Source organism: Daktulosphaira vitifoliae, unplaced genomic scaffold (assembly GCF_025091365.1).
Source record: "Daktulosphaira vitifoliae isolate Bord-2020 unplaced genomic scaffold, ASM2509136v1 Scaffold_1, whole genome shotgun sequence".
Classification (NCBI taxonomy): Eukaryota; Metazoa; Arthropoda; class Insecta; order Hemiptera; family Phylloxeridae; genus Daktulosphaira; species Daktulosphaira vitifoliae.
The window spans coordinates 86,856,827-86,878,650 of record NW_026099572.1 but is presented as its reverse complement, the minus strand read 5'-3'; the positions used below and the strand labels follow the sequence as shown (position 1 = coordinate 86,878,650).

Below are 21,824 nucleotides of genomic sequence, written 5' to 3'. Positions count from 1 at the left end.
TTTTTCAACTTAACTTTTGAAAGTGTTCTGGAAATACTGAAATTTTTATATATATATCTTAAATTAAAGCTTATGTAATATACTTTAATATTAAAAAAAAAACTTTAGCCGTAAATCAAATTAATAAAACAATATGAACTAATTTATTAAATTCTTTTAATTCTACTGAATAATTTATTGGACATAATATTTCTTTTGTTCGTGATATTTCTTTTAACGCTAGCCAATCAATTTTTTTTATACTAAAGACTGTCTAATGCTTTGCATCGAAGTCTTTTTTTATGATAGTGATTTTAATAACTGTTAGATATCATTATACTTAACCCAACTATGCCACGCACCACAGTGCCGCGACCCCCCTGTGCTGGTTTTTTTTTTAATAATAAGTAATAATATTAAAACTTAGAAGTGATAGAAAAATCTAATTGTACATTTGAAAACATCGCGAAAAGTTGATTTAGAAAAGTATATTTTTGTTTCTGATGAAAATTCCTTGTAGTGTATTTATTCATAAGTAACAAAATTTTTTTATTAAAAATAATTGCATCAATCCCTTTAAATTTTTTACATTTCATTTTATGAAATGAAACTTTTGCGGTATCAATTTAAGCGACCATTGGTCTAAAATTATAAAAAGTATATTATACAATAATATTAAAATAATTTTTTGGTTTCATACAAATACATTTATTCTTAAAAGTTTAAAAAAGTCATTATAAAAAACTACTTATCTGATGAAATAATTAATTAATTTTTAATTATTATTTTTCATTAAAAATAATTTTTTGATTTATTAACTATTATCAAAAATGTAAGTGATATTTCTATAGTAAAATATTATATTTAATAAGGTTAACTTTATAACAACTTAAATGTCTACATAGTCTACTATCAATCTACAAACATTTCATTATATGGTAATGATGACAGCACTTGACCACCCAATTCTGTTACTAGAGCTTCTGCTATCTCTTCAGCTATCGGGGTAAACATTTCTAACATCTCTGCTCGGTTGATATCATAAAACGTGTTAGCAGCTTCCGCTAAAATAATTTATACAATTACTAAAATTAATAGTTAAGGTCAGAGACGTATTTTGAAAGAGGTTAGGTTGCGAGATCTTTGGCGTTTTTAGCGTCTATCTAAAAAAATATTATTCATAAAAAAAATTTAATTGGATTAAATGTTGTAATTTTTTCTTATTTAGAGCATAAAATTCATTAATACGTCTATGATGAAAGGATTTATTAGCATAAACTAACTTAACATTATATTTTCTTCGTCGTTGCTGCTGTCAACAAGTCGCCCCACTGCATCTCCAATAAGCATAGTAATTTTTACATGTGTTAATTTCAAATAAGTTTTACCATTCATATCTTTTGATGTCAACTCTGCTCGACCAGTTAGATTTACTTTTAAATTACCTAAATAATTATAATTGATTTCAATAATTTGTACATTTTTATCGTCTATGAAACATTATACAGAATATTAGAATAGATTCAAAGCTGAGATGGTATTAATTTTACTATGATGTGTTAATTATTATTATTTTTGATGTGTGTATATCTCGCTACTATTTTTCAGTTCACTATAACCAATTTTTATCTTCGATACAACAAAAGATAAAAAATTGTGTCTACTTAATCACATAAACCTTAAAAATTTTCATTCCTTGTAAATTGAGAACATTCCACAAAAAATAGCAAATTTTGAAAATTTTTTTAGCTGTTATAAAATTTTTGTATAAATACTTTGAGTATATATATCTAGATATATTTGGAAATCTGACCCTTTAACAGCATACAAAGAGGTTTAAAATAGCAACTTTTGTATAAAAAGTTAATTTAATTTTTGAAAATGTTCCAGAAATACTGCGTCCTTTAATCAAATTCAGATAAAGCTTATGTTAGTTCTATAAATTAAAGAATTTTTACCATATTCTAAAGTAGTTGGTCACTATTGTTAAGAAGCATATTATTTTTGTATTAAAATTTTCGATTTCATACATTATATTTAATTTTTATATTGATATAACTCTTTGAAAAACGACAGGATTAATATAATCTATTTTATTAATAGTTTATACATGTTCCTTTCATACAACATGTTTTAGCTTCGATTGCGAGCTGAGAAGGTATTAATTTTACTATGATGTGTTTTTTGTGTGTGTGTCTGTTACCACTTTTTCTCAGCTCTCACCGAACCGATTTCTTTCAACGATACATCAAAAGATCACAAATCGTATCTAGTCAAAGACATTACCCTAAAAATTGAAAAAAATTCCCTCGTTCCCCGTAAATGGGGGAAATCTCCAAAAAAATTACAAATTTAAAAATCGCTAATTTTTTCAATTTTTTTTTCTTAAAACTGTCATTACTTTTTCAAAAATAAACAAATCAATATAATTTTTTTTTTATAGATGTTTAATGTCTTTACCTATCAGTTGGTATATTATTTTATAAATTTAACCCTTTACCTGCCCACAGGGGGGATTTAAACTGACAATTTTTTCACAAAAAATTTACTTTTACACTTAACTTTTTAGTAAGTGTTCCGGAAAGTCTGACACTTTGATATATCTTAAATTAAAGATAATGTAATGTACTTTATTATGAAAAAATAAAATTTCGGATTTTATTTTGTCTTCATGGTAAAAAAGGCTACCCAATGCTATTTTTGTGTGAAAATTCTCAATATTTTTTCCATTTTTAAATTTTTATAATGCAATAACTTATTGAAAAGTGTATAGATCAACACAATTTTTTTATGAGAAATAATATTTTTTAATAATCCCTTTTTCATTCGACATACTTTATCTTATTAAGGATATTAATAAGGAAATAGCAGATAATGTAGCTTTTGGAATAATCCACCAATTTTTTTAAATTAAACACTATCTAAAGAAGATTTGCATCGAAGCGTTTTTTTTTTATAGCGATTTTAATCACTGTCAGATATCATTATACTATGCCACGTCACTACTGTGCTGGTTTTTTTTTTTTAATTTCGGAATATTATACAGAGGAGTTTAAAATATTATACATACGTATGAAAAATTGATCTTTTTCAACTTAACTTTTGAAAGTGTTCTGGAAATACTGCGACTTTTAAACATATATTAAATTAAAACTTGTGTTACATACTATAAGTTAAAATATATATATATGTTCTGAAGACTTGTCTTGTATATAAATTTTTTATTTATTTTATTAGTTATATCACATTATTAGTAAAGTATTATATACTAAGATAGTTAATTTATGTTGTTCAAATTTAAATAGGCTTTTGTATGATCAGTTCATTTTAGTTAAGTATCAAAATTTATTTGAAAATACAGAGTGGAACAAATCTAACTAGCTTCTAAAATAGTGTTTCAAAAGTTGTTCTCAAAAGTATGTGAGTCATTTTCTTAATTAGATTATTTTATATTTTATAAGCTAGTTAAATATGTATGTTGCCATTAAAAAAAAAAAAAATTGACCGTTATTTACTGGTAACAGTAGGAGATTTCTTTTCCAAGGATAATAATAACATTTAACGCGCTTTTTACGAAAATGATTATCTTTAATCTGTACAACAAAAGTTAGATACATTATCGTATGTCAACTACGAGTGTTCCATGGTTAGCTAAGTTAAAAGTGATAACAATTATTAATTTGTGTGATTCTATCATTGTAATTAGTGATGGGCATTTTCGAATATTTTAAACTATCGAATAGTATTCGATAGTTTTAAAAAACTATCGAATAGTTTTTAAAAATATTCGAATGGGCTAGCGAATGGTTTCAAAAAATATTCGATTAGTTCTAATTAAAATTTTTATTAAGTACAATTAATTATAATAAGAAGATAATTAACGAATACTTAAAATAAATTATTATACAATTAATAACAGTAAAAAGTACCATTATATTTATTTTTAGTTTGTGAGTCGTTGGTAAAAACTGATAAATATGGGTTGAAAATTCATGTATAGAATATAAATTATATATTTTAATATTTTCTTTTAAAATGGTATTCACAAAAATTTTCTAAAATTATTTTTACTTGCTCAAAAAATTAAAATAAAAAATAATTTGGTAAAATTCATTTTTTTAATAAAAATCATTCTTATTTTTCGAAATAATCATTTTACAATAAAATGTTTCGCAAAAAAAAATATGTAAGTTAAATTTTCTAAAATATTGGTCTTATGTAAAATTATAGTTTTGCTGTTTTAATAACACTAACGATCTAAATAGGATTGTTTTAAAACTGTTTATTCAGGGTACTAAGATTATAAATAGGATACAATTAATAATAAAAAAAATTAGTGATGTTCATTTTCAAATATTTTAAACTATTGATTAATTATTCAAACTATTTTTATACCACCGAATATTTTATTTTTAGCATAAACTATCAAACATTTTAAAAACTATTTGAATGGAGGTACCGAATAGTTTTTAAAAATATTCGAACATATTGTGAACTATCGAATATTTTTACTATTCGAATAGTTTTTGAATGACTATCGAATAGTTCGATAGTTACTATTCGATATTTCCCATCACTAATTGTAATCATATTATTATAGGATATTCCTTGTTAGGAGATTTCATAATAAATGCACTTATACACTATTATTCACGTTTAAATTTATGAAATATGAATTTATTTAATTAAAAATTCAACATGTTTTAGACAATTTTTCTAAAAATTTTTTTTTATAATCATAATTATTTTTTCATTTCAATTACAAATGCTTATTCAAATGTTAATAGTTTTCATAGATAAGAAATCGCGTACTGTTACTAGTAAATAACGTAATAAGTGTTTACTTACGTACATAACATGAATNTTATGAAATATGAATTTATTTAATTAAAAATTCAACATGTTTTAGACAATTTTTCTAAAATTTTTTTTTTATAATCATAATTATTTTTTTCTTATTTTTTCATTTCAATTACAAATGCTTATTCAAATGTTAATAGTTTTCATAGATAAGAAATCGCGTACTGTTATTAGTAAATAACGTAATAAGTGTTTACTTACGTACATAACATGAACTAAAATTACAATGCTGAAGTATGGATGAAAAAATTAATTACTATAATAAGTATTTATTCATGTATTATACTTATGAACCATAAAAGGTGTAATCAGGTTACAATTAAGGAAAAAGGAATTGATGTTATTTTTGTAATAATCCGACAATCTTTTCTTAAAACTAAACACTATCTGCAGATTTGCATCGAAGTTTTTTTTAACACTGTATGCAGAGAGTGATTGATTAACTATGCCTCAAAAATTATCTCTGAAAATATAAGATATCTTTTTTTTTTTTGAAATATTATGTTTCTATCATGAGCTGCTCAGTGAGTAAAATTAAATTTTTATGATCATCCCTTATGTTTTAAATCAGTATCAACATTCGATTTCCAAATAGTAACCCTATTTTTTTATATAATCAGATTAGATTTAGTTTTAAAAAAAATTGTTCGTAAAATTTTTTTTTTTTTTATTCAATTATCAGTGGCTATGATTCATTAAAGTTTAGGGGACGTGAGTATTACTCACATTAGAGAGGAGCAAGCGTACCCAAGTTTTTCCTGTTGCGATACACCGGTAGTTTTTATTGGTACATTAAACATTAATGTTACTGTACTTACCCGACTCCTGTTTTATTTGTTAAATCCCCTAAACTTTAAATAATATCTCGTTTAGAATTTTTTAAAATTTGGATTTTTTTTCGAGAATTTGTTTTTATGCTAAACAAGATTAATAAAAAAAAAAAAAACTGAGATGCTATTTGAAAAACTAAAGTTGATATTGATTTAAGGGTAAAGGGATGAAGATGGAGTTTTTATTTTTCTTGTCAAATAGCTCAACAAATAAAATAATTATATATTTGATAACACTGATAATTTTAAAGAAAAATCGTGAGGCATAGTTAGTCAATCACCCTGTGTAATATTATCCATTGTGACTTAAATTGATTTAAATCATTTTTATAATTATTATTTTAATAATTAAAAACAAATTAGTATTCAAAATAAAATATGGTACTAACTAATGGTTGCATTACAATGTCCTACCCCTTTCAATGTCATGGAATTCATTACATCTGTGTCCATATCGTATAATGTGCTCACGTTCAAATCGGGGAATTCCATGCTCACCGATCCCGTCAAATCCGAAAGATTTACACTAGAAAAAATTATCTGTTCATTTAAAAATTTGAGTCAGAAAATAAAAAATAGTGTCTTCAACTCTTATATTTTTCAACTCTTCAACTAATTTAAATTTTTAAAAAAGATAAAAGGGTACATTTTTCTATGAAAATTTACTGACTTATTACCTTAGTTTGGATACTGTTACTTTGGTTGCTCCTGATATTACTAGTGTCATCAGTATCGCGTATATGGTAAATGAATCCGACGAGTGGTTCACTTCTAGCCTCGGTAGTGAGAAGGGATCTAAAGGAGGTATTTTGTATTTGGGAATTCCTAAAAAATATTTTCATAGATATAGTCATTCACCTTTCAAAATTGTCTATAATTATTTTAAAATACTATTCAAAACACCAAAAAAATAATATGACTGTTAAGAAATTAAACACATTTTAATATAATCAATTTTATCGCGTACAAAAATTAAAACACAAAGCAAATCATTATATTATACTACCATACCTCCTCCCAAGTGGGGTCTGAGAGTTTCCAATGTATTGACAATGCATTTATTCAAGTCTACCAAATCTTTCTTACATGGTGTCACAAAACTAGCTGTATAAATAAGAGACACGTATTATTTTAATGGTATCACGTGGAATACAATACTGAAAATTGACATCTAAAAAAAGCGATACTTACAGAATTCTACAGAGCACATCGTTGATAACATTAAAAAATTTAATGACAAACAAATAATAAATAGTTTCATTTTCCATATGAAATATATACTCTGTATCCATTGAATGATTTAAAGTTAAATGAGTGGTAAAGTTTGTGAGTTCTGATTTTTATGCTTTCATTTCTTGATAATTATAAAATTAAATAATACTTATTGTTAAAGAATTATATTTATGGGGAAAATAATTACATAAAGATACTCAAAGATAAACAACACATAATTGATACAAGTTCCCTGTAATAATAGTGGTTAAAAAATCCCACAAGTATTATTATAATTCATAATTATTGCTAAAAACTGTTTCAGTAATTAGTCATAGGTGCCGCATTGGTATTGTAATATATAAATTCTTTCAGAATATCTGATTACTTTGTCAGAAAATATATTTGGAAGTAAATAATTTTATATTTTGTTAGGTGATTTTTTTTCTAGTAAAATTAAGGTACTAAAATCATCAGAAGTTTTTATGCGTGTACACTTTGTATTTATGTATAAGAATCTTAAAGGGTAATATTATGCGTGTAAAAATTATATATGTAAAATACTGAAATCACTAATTATTAATTATCTATGTATACAGAGTGTTTGATTTTGGATAAGGCAATTGTTTTATTAGAAAATAATGAAAATTTTTAATTTTTGTTAAAAGGGAAATTATATGGATAAAAAAAATCTTCTATAGTATGTTGTTAAATATTTTTTTTATATCTTGGGGGATGAAAATCCTTAACTTTAATTTATAAATGGAAATTATTCCTTTTAACTTAATAAAATGATAGTCATAAATTTCAGTTAATTTTTTTAATTGTTTTCTTTGTTTCGATCATCAATTGTTTACAAATTCAATTTATGGTGAAAAATGATTATAAATGTAGTTTTCTTAAATCAGAGATAGCATATTGTCGAATAAAGATTTTTAGACCGGTGACCGATTTTATACGATAGTACACATGCATTGAATATAAGAGTAATTGACTATTAATAGATATGAATTATTAAAAAGGTAAGATATCTCTATGTTGTATAAAACATTGGTCAATAAAAACTAGTGTATATGATAAAATGAAAAAATAAAACTTCTGTTATTCTTAACAATCAAATAACACTAGAAAATTTAACTTAAATTATTAAAATTGAATTATACTATAATATATTCCGAAACAGATGAACGATTGATTGCATAAAATAAGTTATAAGAATAAATTTGTTTGTAAGTTTTTTGTCTATCAAGTTTTAATATCATATAATTATTAATCATATTATCAAGATAAAGATTGAGGTTCCCATTTAAGAAAATTAAAATTAAGGTTATTATCTCTGAAAGGATTAAAACGAAACTGTTTGACTATATGATATTTTAGTTTTTACAAAAATTAAAAATTGTCAATGATTTCTGAGAAAATAGATGTATGACACAAAACTTATCACCTTGAATTATTATATAAATTCTACGTATTTATATTTATCGTGTAACAAATATTTGCACAGACGTAGTAACAATACATCAAATATTCAATGTAAAACTTAGAAATAAAAGAGTTTTGCATAATTTCTGTAAATAATTGTGAAGAGCGTTAAATATGTGTGTATATAATCAAATAATTAGACATTTAACAAAGTGATGCTTTTTAAACGTTGTTAATAATTTAAAAATGAATTGTTATTTCATATTCTCAATGCTATAATGTCCTTCAGGCTTAAAGGTTAGAAATAAATTATGCTAATGTAAATACTTTAAAAACATGGAGTTATTTAACATTCGCTCAATTTTCAAGACGCCTTTGGAAATTGAAAATACGTTTTTCTATTGAATTAAATGTGTACTCGTTTCGTCAGTAAGTATTCTTTTATATCACCAAAGACGCCTTATTTTATTAAAGTTGGTAAAACATTAAATCACTTGTTGCGGATTAAACTTGTGTGGTGTTTGTGTCTAAGTTCAGTTGAAATTGAAAGTAATACGTATTACTTTCATTGACGTATAAATTAACTGTAAAGAAATATCACACAACTGTACTTATTCCTAAACCTTATACTAAATTAGCCAGACGTTAACTTCCTGTTATATTTTCAAAAATTATAATGGTTTATCTTTCAATAGTTTAAGCTTTGATACGAAACTGAGAAGGTATTGGTTTTTTGACAGTGTGTATGTTTTTTATAAGTTTGCTCATGAAAATTCTAAGCTTTCACAGTATCAATTTTAATGATGAATATATTAAAATAAACTGATTTTAATCGAGTTGAATTAAGCAACGCCGAAATTTTTAAAAATTTAAAAAAATATCTCAAAATCAGGCTACTGTGAAAAATAGTATTTTCAAAATGTTTTTTGTGTATTTAAAAATTGATGTAACTATTTTTTTTAAGTACTGACCTAAATTAAATTTTCTTTGAGTACTCTAGAGACAATAAGCTTTTTTTTGGTATTATTTTTCTGAAAATCCGACAAAAACTTAAGTACAAGAAGGGTTTAAAGAATCTTTCTCAATCATGTAAAGTTTTTTCTAGTCAATTTTTAAAAAACGTTATTTTTAAATAACTTTTAATATACATCAAATTTTGTTATTAAAGAGTACTTTAAAAGTGATGAAATAAAAAAACCCTTCCGACGATATTTTTTCTCTGAATTTCTGGCTTTAAAACCAAAAATCGAGAAATTTCTGTAAAAATACTGTGTATCATATTTTGAAAATTATACTGTATACAATTATAAAACATTGAATCTTTTGAATATTAGGTCATGGTATCTTATTTATAAAATTATAATTATTATTTTAATATTCCGTCACTTGCAATCGTATATGCTCGTAAATTATTGAACATACTTTATTAATGATATAATGCACACATTTTTTTTTTCTGAGGTACTTTTTAAGTCACTTATGTCAGATTGTGTGATTATTTTATTCAATCAAGCAATTAATTAAAAATTGGAGTATAGTTGTAGGCGTATATTATATAAGCTGGATACTCCTCATAACTCACATGATGTGGGTGCCCTGCCATAGGTGTGTGGTGTAGGAAGTGTGTGGGTCGGGGAGTATGAACCATGTTGAAAGGATTGTGTCTCCCTTCCCGTAGCTAGTACAGTTGGTATAACATGGAAGGAGTTTAACATTATATCTATAATCGAGGGTACGGCGGTTGTCTTCTGATAAGAAAAATGACATATACCATGAAAAATTGTTTAATTAATAAGTAATTATGAGTAGAATGATTAATTGATAAAGGAAAGGGTTATTATACGAAGATTTTCGTTTTATGATATGCCGGCCTTTCTAAGAAAATATGTGCCTTTTCCACGTAAAAGGCCAATTATTGATCTAGTTAAATTAATAGCTTGTGTCATTTTAAACGTTTTAAAATGTTTTCTCGTGACAAGCGCCAAAAGAGTCACGATGGTGTATACTTCGAGTGTCATTTATGCCCACCTACTATATTTGGAGTGTAATAGGCATTCTCACATCATGTTATAATAATTCATCGCAAATATTACTCTAATTATTGTGTAAGTAAGATTTAAGATGGTGGAAGATGAAAAAAATATTATTATTGATTTTGTTGTGTATAGTCTAGATTAATATGCTTCGGGTCATTACAAACTAGAGTATGTACAGACATACAATTTGTTGCTAAAATTATATACTAATTATTTTTATGTTGAAAAACAGACAATTAAAAATTGATTTTTTAGATAAATTGTTTTATTATATGTAAAAAAATCTAGAATGTGGTCCAAACAAGATGGTTCAGGATTTGGCAATAAACTTTCTTCTAAAAAATAAAAATAAAAACCAAAGTATTGATAAAAAGTTTGTATACAAAGTTAAGTTCAGATATACCATCAGAATCTTCTCGTTTATATAACTACCAAGTTCCTTCATGAATACTTCTTCTTCTGTTAAACATTTTGTCTTTAAAATGAACCGTAATTTAAACATTTTTCCAGGTATACGGTTCTATCTCACAAAATTGTTCGATGATCAATTCACGTTCACTAAGCTAAATAAAATTTTCTTCCTTAATAACGTCACTTTTGTTGGCAGAATACAATTTGATTTGAATGGTGTACCGTAAGAATATTTGTTCAATATTGAATAATACAAGTAAAAATAATAAATTTTAAAGCTGACTATGAGGTATTTAAATGAAAAACTAGTGTTATTGACTTATCATTTCAATACCTGTATTCTAGGGTGGAATATTATTGCCTGTTGTCTACTCGACTTATACGCTCTATAAAAAATATGAATCAATTAGATGATTTGAACACCAAATTTTGAACACCAAAAACAATGAAAATGACCTTAAACCATCTCGATGATAAACTGTATATACGAAAACTGAATTACTACCTACGCTTACAGATATTAATGGTTAATTTTGACCAAAAAAAATGTTTTCATTATTATTATTGTGGTGGAAAGCGGATAGCGTAAATACCATTAATATTTGCTTGTAATGTTACATATGTGAGGGCTAAACTATACACAGTAGGATGGATAAAAAGCCGATCATCGAAATTTTAACGACAACCCTTTTATCTTTATTATACAGTGTTCAGGAAGTAAGGAGACAGAAAAATTGTTACAAAAAATGAGAAACCAGTTTTCTTATTTATTGATCACTCTATACATTAATATATCAATTTGAGAAAATTTGAGATTTTTAAAAATATTTTATTGGTTGCTCAACGTGTTTATATTATTTTGATCAAAAATTTTATTTTTGTGTAAAGTAGCTCAACGAAAAACTCTTATTTAAAAGAATAAAATAATGATCAACTAAATAATAGTCTTGAATATACAGAGTGTTCAAAAAGTAAGGAAATAGGTAAATTGTTACAAACAATGAGAATAATGGAAACCCTTTTCCTTACTTTCTGACCACTCCTATTTCGTGAAGTGTAATAACAGAATTGCCCTGTATTTTATACACAGTTGGAATATGTCAAATATAATAAAGTTTATATGCCTATTTTGTTTGTATACTATTAGTCACTATCAATTACTCGTTTGATGTAATGGACTATTTCCCTGCAGAACTCCTGACATTTCCGAGAGTGGTTAGTTACTTGAACTGATAGCTATCATATCTTCCATTTAATATACTATGTACGCCTTTTTACTACTCCAGGTAGTTCTATGTTCACTTATCTTTATAAGATTTGATAGAAAACTGAAATAGGACAAACCACTCATCAATTTTTTACAAGTTTTGTCCATTAAAAGTTTTGAATAATACGATTCAGAAACTGTCAAGTCAAATATTATGTTTTAGAAATTATACAGGAGTGCAATGCTTTTCAGAACCATCTAAAAGCTGTTATGTTAGTCTTGCCTTTCAAAACAAAACTTAATTCCAATAAATTTTTGAAATATAAAACAATTGTTTTATTTATTTTTTGATATCTTTATTAACTCATTGCAATGAGTTGGGTTGGATTACAAATAGTATTAATCTATTAAAATGGATTAATACTTCATTGAGATATGTATTTTCTAGATTATTTGTTTTATGTATTTAGTAATGGCAACATAAAATTAAAAAGAACACTATACTCCACTGAAATAACTTTAAAGTTTTTCTTACTGTCATAAAAATTCAATTGAATTAAAAATATATTTAATAAATTCAACAAATAAAAGAATTTTTACTCCCTAATTAAAGAAGAAAAACAATTCTATTATTATTTTCTTCTACTTAAAAAAATTTCCTCGACAATATATATATTAAAAATTGCATCTTATGATTATTCTTTGTGTCGTGTTAACTGTCATCGGCGCCCTTATTTAACATGGTAAAAATTTAATATACAGGATAATTTAAATATAACTGGCAATATTTTTAAAATTATAAATTTTATTTTCAAAAATTAATTCATATTCTATAATTTTCAAAAAAAAATGGTCATATCAGTCCTCCTTTTTTTTTTTAAATATAATCAACTTGTATTAAGACGGGAATAGGATTAATGCAGTCTCTTTATTTTTATTTCTAGGTATTTATGAATCGCTCTACTTCTCCCGCTTATTATAATTGATAATATTTTTAAAAATACTCGTTAAAAACAGTAATAATTACATCGAAATTTATTTAAAGTGAAGATAAAAATATCTTCTTTATACAAAGCAATAAATTGACTGATATCACAAAAAAAAAATTAAAAAAAAAATTTATCTTTATATGTATTAAGATAATACATCTCTTATCATCTTAATATCTGTCTAAATATGTCTTTGAATGCAATTTTATTCAAATTATATTTTAATATAAATGCAAATACAAATCGCTATGTGCAACGAATAAGGCAGAAACTCAAACAATTTAACTTTGAGAATATGAGGTATTTGGTTTTAGGATTTATTTTTAATAACTTTCATTAAAATATCTAAAATTTGATTTGAATCGGAATTAAACTATATAGAAAATTGATAAATATATAACGTATAATCAGAGAATACATTTTGTTTTTGTTCTTCTGAAAAGTAGGAAAAAGTGACTTATTCGTTGTGCATATCGAAATGATATACATTATCAAGTTATACCACTAGATGGAGATAATTATTTTAACATTTCTTTTATAATTATCAATTTTCAAGTTAATTTTCTGTTTTTATAGAATTAATTCATTAATGGTGTATTTTGTAAATTAAATTATATGTATTAAAGGAGACCCATTTAATTATTCTAAATAGAAATTATAAATTATAACAAGATTACTTCCCCGAAAGAATATGCACTAGAATTTTATCTTACTTTTATAATATTATTAAAATTTGTACAAATTACATTTTTAATACAAAATATATTTTAATATAAATATTACTCAGTTAAGTATGTAGTTTTTAAATAAAAAAATTATAATTATAGATCTGGAAAATATTAATAACATGTTATATGTTGCACTTTTTTTATTTAATAAATATTGTATAATACAATCTAATGTAAACAAATATATATTTCGTATAAATCACATTACATCTAAAATAAATTTATTGTTATATTATAGTATCCTAAATTTTCTATATATTGGTTCATTGTGTACTAAATACAGCTTGTTAATAGGTCATTAAAATATGAACATTTAGTATTATAACTTTAAATCATTAAACATTGGTAACATTTTCCTTTTTTTTGTTTTGTAAAATATAGATGAATCTTAATCTAATTTTATAATAATCTTTTTCATACAATAATATTTTCAATGATTCATAATATAAGGCATCATTGTTCATGGTAACTATGACTTTCATTTTCTGCACTTATCAATTACATTTACATTAGTTAAATCAGTTGTTAAAAATATACATAGTTTAACAAAACAAAACTTAAGTACAAACATAATATTTTGGAAAAACATTTTTGTTGTTGTTCAAATAAGAATAAGGCATTCAAAACAAATGGTTAAATAAAGTTAATTACTTATAATATAATAAAAAATAATTAACAACCAAATTAATTTAGTTGAAATAATTATTATGAATACTACCTTTTAAGTATTTGTAAGTTGAAATCATATATTTTCAATTTCCAAAATTGTTAAATAATGTATAACAATAATTTACCTATTTTTCATAAAGATAGAATTTAGGATAGTTAAAAATGAAATAAAATATTTTAACAGTGAAATTATATACATAATTATTGTAGCCTAGATAAAATAGGGCCAAAAATATATTTCTAGCTCTTAATTCCACGCTACCCTTTAAGTTAAACTTTTATGGGAAGTTTATTCGTCAAATTTATCTAAAAAACTCTCTCAATTAAAAAATGTTATATTTGATCTCATATTTTGTTTTATCAGATATGTTTATAAATTATTGAAATGTTATATTTTACTAATATATTTGGAATATATTACAGTAATGTTTTATTTTAATCAAGTTTAAATTAAAAAATTTTCTATAATATTTTATTTTTATAGTTTTACCTATTTTTACAAAAATTTAAATTGTTCTGTGTAGAAATATATAAATTTATGGAATTTATTTTACTAGTTATATTTTCACTTAAATGTTTTATGATTGTTAAATTTTATACCAATAATATTACTATAAATACTAAATCGGAGTAAATATTGTTTTTTATTTTATATGTTTATATGTTGTTTTTTCTATATTTAACGAGGTTGACAAAATTAAAAAAAAGTATTAACTTTAAATAACATAATTTAAAGAAAAATAAGAAGTCGGTTAATACTGTAATTTCCAACTCACTTTAATGAATTTATTCTTGATTAATATACCTATAATAGTTGTTTGCATAATTTATAGTTTTTGTTTTCATACTTTAAATTATATTAAATTATTCCAAACTTTTCCATACGAAAGAACAATTTCTTAAAATAAAATTTTTTAGATTAAATAGCACAAAATGATTTTTTTTTAACTTTTATACTTTGTATAAATGACCTATTAAAAACGGTTTATATAATCTATTTTCAATTCTATTCACAATCCACACTTTAAACATATCTTATGTGTAATTCTTTACAATTGTTTCACAATGTTAGCTACAATTGTATGTGTTTATTATATAATAAACTGTCTATTTTTTTAACTAATCACATTTGAAGCTTGAGCTAAATTTAGAGTTGTCTCAATTGTATACTAAAATATAGTTACTTTTATACTTAACATTTAAACACAATAAAAGATAATGGTTTCTCATGTTAAAAATTACCTACAAATATATACTATCTAAATTTTCAAAACACAAGTAATAACTATTATATCTATAATCGGCTCATCACAACCTGTAAGTACATCATTACATTTAATTTGGAAATTTACGATATTATATTCTTATTTGAGTATTTTTTTAAATGTAATATAGGCAAGAAAAAATAAAAAATAAAGTTAATTTACTAGTCACATAAATAATAAAAATATTATAGAAAAGCTCATAACAATTAATTTAATTCGAGCAATCTTAGTTTTATTGTCTAAATGTTTTTAGGACGCATATCCTCTCTTTTGCAAAAATAGTTTGTAAGAAAATGATTTTCAATGATAAAGTATAAAATTTTATAGTTTTTTGGATACACTTTTTGATGTTTAACTTTTGTTAGAAAGTAAAATCTACTATAATGAGCGACCATTATAGCAGTCAATAAAATAAAATTAACCATTATTCTGAAACAAATTTTCTTAACAATAGTACATATTACAAATTGTATTAAAAAGCACAACGTTCAAAGATTTAGTTTTAACACATAACGTGTCTTATATAAAAATACTTTTTCATAATTTTAGCTTATCAATTAAGTTTTTAATTACTAGTTAATATATATAACTACTATAATGACTTTAAAATTCTACTTCATTTATTTTTAATTTTATTAGAAACCTTAGTAAAAAAATCTCACTATATTGTCTTTAAAGCAATTTTTTATTGTCTATAAAACACCATCGTTTCCGAGAATATCAAGCGATCCCATTATGGAAAATTTAAGTTAAATAAAATTGTTCGTAAGGATCGGGTTTCTGCTTCACATAAGATTGTTTGACGCTTCAATTAAAACTTTGCAATTTTATGTATGGGAACACATTAACTCTTTAAAATTAGTACAATTATTTAAACAATGAGCAAAATTAAGAATTTATCGAAAATACTGATGAGTTTATACCTATTTGATTTAATGAATCTAGTAAAATTGTACTAAGAAAATCTATTATTTTATCTATACATACCATTTTTCAATCTTAATAGAATTAAAATTATGTAAGTCTTTAATTGTTTAATGGTAATATTTAAATTAAAACTGAATATATCTTTTGCAATTGTTCAACTTAAAATAGAAAATATTATAAGCTTAAAATCAAACCATTGAGATAATAAATTTTTTTTACGAGTTAAAATTTTCATCAAAATGGACGGATGGACTTTGATTGTATATCTATTTTAGCACTTATCCCAAGATTTGGGAAATTGTTAATATTTTTTAGATCTGTTATACTAGATACTAGATTTATGTCTTAAAACAACCCCCTAAAATTGTGTAATCTCCGTACGACCAAAATGAATTATTGTAGGTCTCTCAAAAATGATTTGAACCCAAAAGGTTTGTAAATTAAGTAATAATAATTGAATCATGAATCAATTAACTGATAGCTCTTTTGTTTGTAAATATCATTAATGTTCTTTTAAGTTTTGCATTTATGCGGCTCCAATCAATAAAATGATATCGAATTAATCAGATTATGCAAATATTCATTGCATAGTTTTCAATTTGATAGACAAGGTTTCTGGTATAATCGATAATTTATTAGCTAATTATATTATTTCCTCCAATAATCTCCATCCTCCATTAGTGCTTCGTTTTCAATTTGTTTCGTTATCCATTCTGTATACTTAGGTACGTTGACATATACGCCTGGAAGACTTGGTGTTGCACATTCAACACCCCAGCTAACAATACCACCTACAAACCATCGATCTTTGAATCCTTCCATTTGACAAAGCAAAGGACCTCCAGAGTCACCCTGTTAAAGTTTTAAAATATAAATATTATAGCTTAGTTTTCAACATAACATTTTAGCTTGTTGTTTTACCTGACATGCATCTTTTCCACCTTGTTCATAACCTGCACACACCATATTTTCAGTTATGTTAACATCCTTTTGCCTTAACCATGTGTTACATAAATCCCTATCTAATACAGGCACTTGTACTTCATTGACTGTTGGTTCATAATCAGCTCCTACAGTTTTTCATATTAAGTAAAATAATCAAGCGCAAAACTCAAACTAAATTTAATTAAACAAATTAAATATTTAGTGAACACATATTTGACATCATTGGACATTAAATATGCTATAACTCAAATTTTTAAGAAATTTAATTAATATTGATTTTTTTTAATAACTAGTTAATACCTTCAAGGCCGTTCCTTCTTCCCCATCCTATAACTGTGCAAGTTATATTAGGTTTTAAAACCATATTTGGAGGCGGCAAACAAACAGGCAGTAAGAATTCGTGAAATGTTAGTTTTTCACTCAACTAGAAAGTTTAAAGTTTAAATAAATTAAAATTAATATAAACAAAATTGATAAATTGCATGGTGTCGTCATTAATCATAGTCATGGTGATTTTAAACACATTTGTAAGAAAATGTTTTATTATTGGAAGGACTTCTTCCCATAAACTTATGTTTATGGGATGGCATTGATATATACAAAAATTTTCCTAAAAAATATTTACAAAACCTTACTCTTATTAATACATTTTTATAGGATGCTACCATTATAATTGGGCTAAGGGGTATTTACTCCAAAAATTTATCTATAATGTTAGGCATTTTATATAAACACTAATAAGTGAAAAAAAAGTTATTTTTTCACTGGTTAAAATAAAATATGTCTAAATAAATAATAAAATTAGTATAATATGCTCAAAAGCTAGAAGTAATAATTTTTTTTAAATAGAGTTTAAAGAGCGAATTATTCAATTATACATATATTTACATATTTTTATGAATAACTATAAATTATCTTTTTTTTTATATTCATATTTTACACTTTTCTGACAAATAAGTGTTTTTTAATTGATATGGTCTAAATATTATGTTAATAAACCATTTTATAATTTTACTTATAAATTTTTTTTTTTGCAGCAGAAATTCAAGAAAATATGTATTTTTTAGATAGTAACTAATTTCATTCTAAAATATGAAAAATAGGCCAATCATCTAAATTTTTACTATTATTGAGCTGTATAAAGACAATTAAAATGTGTAAAAACATAAAAATTCTCTCCTTACACATCATTTATACATATCAAATAATCCCACAAATGTAAATAAACTTTTTATCACGTGATGATGGATTATGATTTGTATAAAATAATTGGTTTTTTAATGTAGCTTATATTATATCCAGATTATTATAAAACTTTATTATAAGGTTAATATATTAACCTAAAGAAATATAGAGCGATTCTTTAACTACACTCATAAAATATTTTCGAAATATTGGAACTAATCATTATTTTTTTTTAAACAATAATGGTTTTTGTTGAGATACTTTTTATGAAAAATATAAGTTCTGCTACCATCTTTTGTACCTTAATTAATATTAACATTCGATTTTGTAATAATAATCATCAAATTTAATAAAATAAAAAAAAAAATAAACAATTCTTTTTTTAAATTCTTTTTTTTTCAATAAAGTTATATATGTTTAAGTAGGGGAATTTAGAAAAAAAATGTACTCTTATTTAAAAGATAGCAACATTATTATGTCATTTATGAAAAAATGCTAATTATTCATAAAAATACGTCAAAGTGTACATTATATCATGTTATGAATCAGTAGAACTTATCGATGTACTACCCAAAAGAGATACTGTCTTTTAAAAATAAGTACGTTTTTTCTGCGTACTTGTAACACGTTGACAAACAAATAATATAAAATAAATTAAATGTTGTATTAAAATAAATCTGATATAGTAAAAAAAATTAAGGTTGTCAATTGAAAATAGATTGTTTAGGGTATAAGGAATTGTAGCAGAACATTAATATTTGGTGTAAAGTAGCTCAACAAAGAACCATAATTGTTAAAAAAATAAAAAGATTAGCTCTAATAATTTCGAAGATTTTTCGTGAAGAATATTTAAGGATCACCTTATATCTTTTTTAACGTTAATTTTTTTAAATTTTATCTTTAGTACTTGTGAAAATACCTTAAAAATTGCAATGTCGTTGTCATGTTGAACTGGTCCTATATTGTACATTTCATGTCTGATTATCTTTTCTACTTTTACTTTTCGACCGAAAAAAGAATGTGCATGTCTCCTTGTCATACCTAATTGGATCGTCCATTCATTGAGATCATCTGATATTGAAATACTTCGACTAATAGTAACATTATAATCATTAGTTTATAAATGAAATACTAATTAAATTATTATAACTAGGTACCTCCCTGTACAATGAGCTGCAGTTAAAACCCATTGCTCCGATATGAGTACTCCTGCACAATAAAATATCTCATCAGGTCCTCCTAGTATTGCTGCAAGAAATGGCCAATCACCAGGAAGTGATGGTCTTCCACCTACAATTCTTGTTTGTCGAAATATGGTTTGAGGTCGTCTCCTAACTCCACATTCTTAGAGTTTTAGGAATTGATTTTTATAATTTTATTGTAGCTAATTAAAAATTGTTTTAAAAACTTACCGAAATTTGAACATGATAGACTTATGGATGGGTAAAAAAATGAGTCAGGACAGTCGCGTATTTCTCTGTACACAGTCACTTTATTTTCTTCATAATATTCTAAAGATTGATTGTATTTTACCATTGCTAGTAATTTATTGTTTTTTCCAAGTTCGCTTTTGGATGCAGTTCTAAAAATTTTGAAGTATAGTGTAAAAACAAACATGTGTAACAGATTTTTAATAAAAACATTTTATGAAATCTGATAATATTTTTTGTCAACTCCCACAAAAAATTATTTTGCTTCTTTATTATGCATATGTAAATTTCCCTAAAAAATAATTTTTTAATTTAAATAGAATTTTTTTAAAATTAAAATATGCTTTTTAAAATACACAGAGTATTTGGTAATACTCAATTTATTACAAAACCAGTCAAATACCTGCGGATTCAAATGATAAGAAAACGTATGAGACCATAAAAAAGTAGAAATAATTATTTTATGTCAATAGTAATCTAATTAGTATCAAACTAAATCATTAAACACATACATTACATCAAATTTATGAAGTTAAAAATAATAAAATTTTAATAACATAATAATGAGAGACTCCTTTAATAAATTCAAACTTAGCAATAAATTTGTGCGAATGAAATGACTCCCACGAATTTGTTGTTTTTGTCAAATTTGATGAACTTCAACCCAATCTTATAGTGGAAATTTAGCTTGATTTAGGGCATAACTATTTAATAAATATGAATAAAACAAGTCTAAGGGATTTTCAATTGGTTTAATATTGTAAAAATCATATTTTACATAGCTTTCTACATCTTTAGGATTTCAATAAACTATATCATAAGAATAATGAAGCCAATCATTTTAGATTCCTTAATCTTATATTCATTAGATAGTAATTGGATCCATACAGGTAATAACGTGACAGTTTACTTTTTAGGGGAATTTACATATGAACAATATGAAAACAATTTAATTTTTAATTTACAATCACCCTTTTTTGTAGAGGCCTTATTGTCTGTGTACAGTAAGGTATTCTTTAAATAAGGCGAATCTATTATAAAATGTACATTAATGCGTTACATCATCAAGTATCATCTTTTTTTTTATATGTGCTGTGTCAAATTAAATTTTAACAAAAGTTTAAACTTGTTATTATAGGAAGTAGTTATTTTCTGATAAAAAAATCGTCTTCCAATTAGTACTGAAAAATGTTATAATAAAAAATCCAAAATTTGTATGATGAATAGATAGATCTATGAAAATAACATTCACTCAAATAAAAAAACCTTAAAGTTGGAAGATATTTTTATAGAACATAAGTCAACGTATAAAATTAATAATAAATTTAGAAGATAGAAATTTTTTAGTTTTCTCTGTAAGACACCCTGTAATTATACTATTTTTTTACAATAAAGAGAAAAAAAGCTGATATATATTTAAAAACAAATATCGAAAAAAAAGTTTATGAAAAATTCGAAATGGCTGAAAAGTCAAATATAAAAAAATAATTTTACTAACCATTAAAACAATTAAAAATTGTTACCATTTTAAATTTATTTTTTAACCATGAAATATTCTTAGACATGAATTCGAGTACTATCAAAAATGAGTTAGAAGAGCTAGGAACATAAATGAAATTGAAACCATTAAAGAAAAGGCAAATATGTAAAATCGACGTAAAAATTAATGAAAGCGATGCAGTATATATTTTAATTGCAACTACTTAAGTTATTGGTAGAAATCTTA

General features: G+C 24.1%; 2 protein-coding genes and 1 long non-coding RNA gene across 3 annotated transcripts in view; 1 reads left to right on the top strand and 2 right to left on the bottom strand.

Annotated features, from left to right (window-relative positions):
* Positions 1 to 678: 678 nt before the first annotated feature.
* LOC126895214 (uncharacterized) lies at positions 679 to 6,767 on the bottom strand. Its single transcript, XM_050666827.1, has 5 exons — positions 6,681 to 6,767; positions 6,347 to 6,494; positions 6,059 to 6,195; positions 1,263 to 1,424; positions 679 to 1,043 (listed from the first exon to the last, which is right to left on the bottom strand). Exons 2-5 carry the CDS (start codon positions 6,394 to 6,396, stop codon positions 892 to 894), a joined length of 501 nt encoding a protein of 166 aa, XP_050522784.1. The 5' UTR covers positions 6,397 to 6,494; positions 6,681 to 6,767; the 3' UTR covers positions 679 to 891.
* Positions 6,768 to 8,481: 1,714 nt separating this feature from the next.
* On the top strand, positions 8,482 to 12,463 carry LOC126893732 (uncharacterized). Its single transcript, XR_007701258.1, has 3 exons — positions 8,482 to 8,735; positions 10,853 to 11,009; positions 11,099 to 12,463. It is a non-coding gene; the product is annotated as an uncharacterized LOC126893732 (long non-coding RNA).
* Positions 12,464 to 13,891: 1,428 nt separating this feature from the next.
* LOC126893715 (atrial natriuretic peptide-converting enzyme) overlaps positions 13,892 to 21,824 on the bottom strand; it is a 38,727-nt gene continuing 30,794 nt past the window's right edge. Inside the window, exons 15-20 of the mRNA XM_050664156.1 lie at positions 20,081 to 20,250; positions 19,826 to 20,012; positions 19,588 to 19,759; positions 17,784 to 17,907; positions 17,460 to 17,608; positions 13,892 to 17,390 (exon numbers count right to left, since the gene is read on the bottom strand). Coding sequence (XP_050520113.1) covers positions 17,187 to 17,390; positions 17,460 to 17,608; positions 17,784 to 17,907; positions 19,588 to 19,759; positions 19,826 to 20,012; positions 20,081 to 20,250 — 1,006 coding nt within the window. The 3' untranslated portion in view covers positions 13,892 to 17,186. The remainder of the gene's footprint in view (positions 17,391 to 17,459; positions 17,609 to 17,783; positions 17,908 to 19,587; positions 19,760 to 19,825; positions 20,013 to 20,080; positions 20,251 to 21,824) is intronic.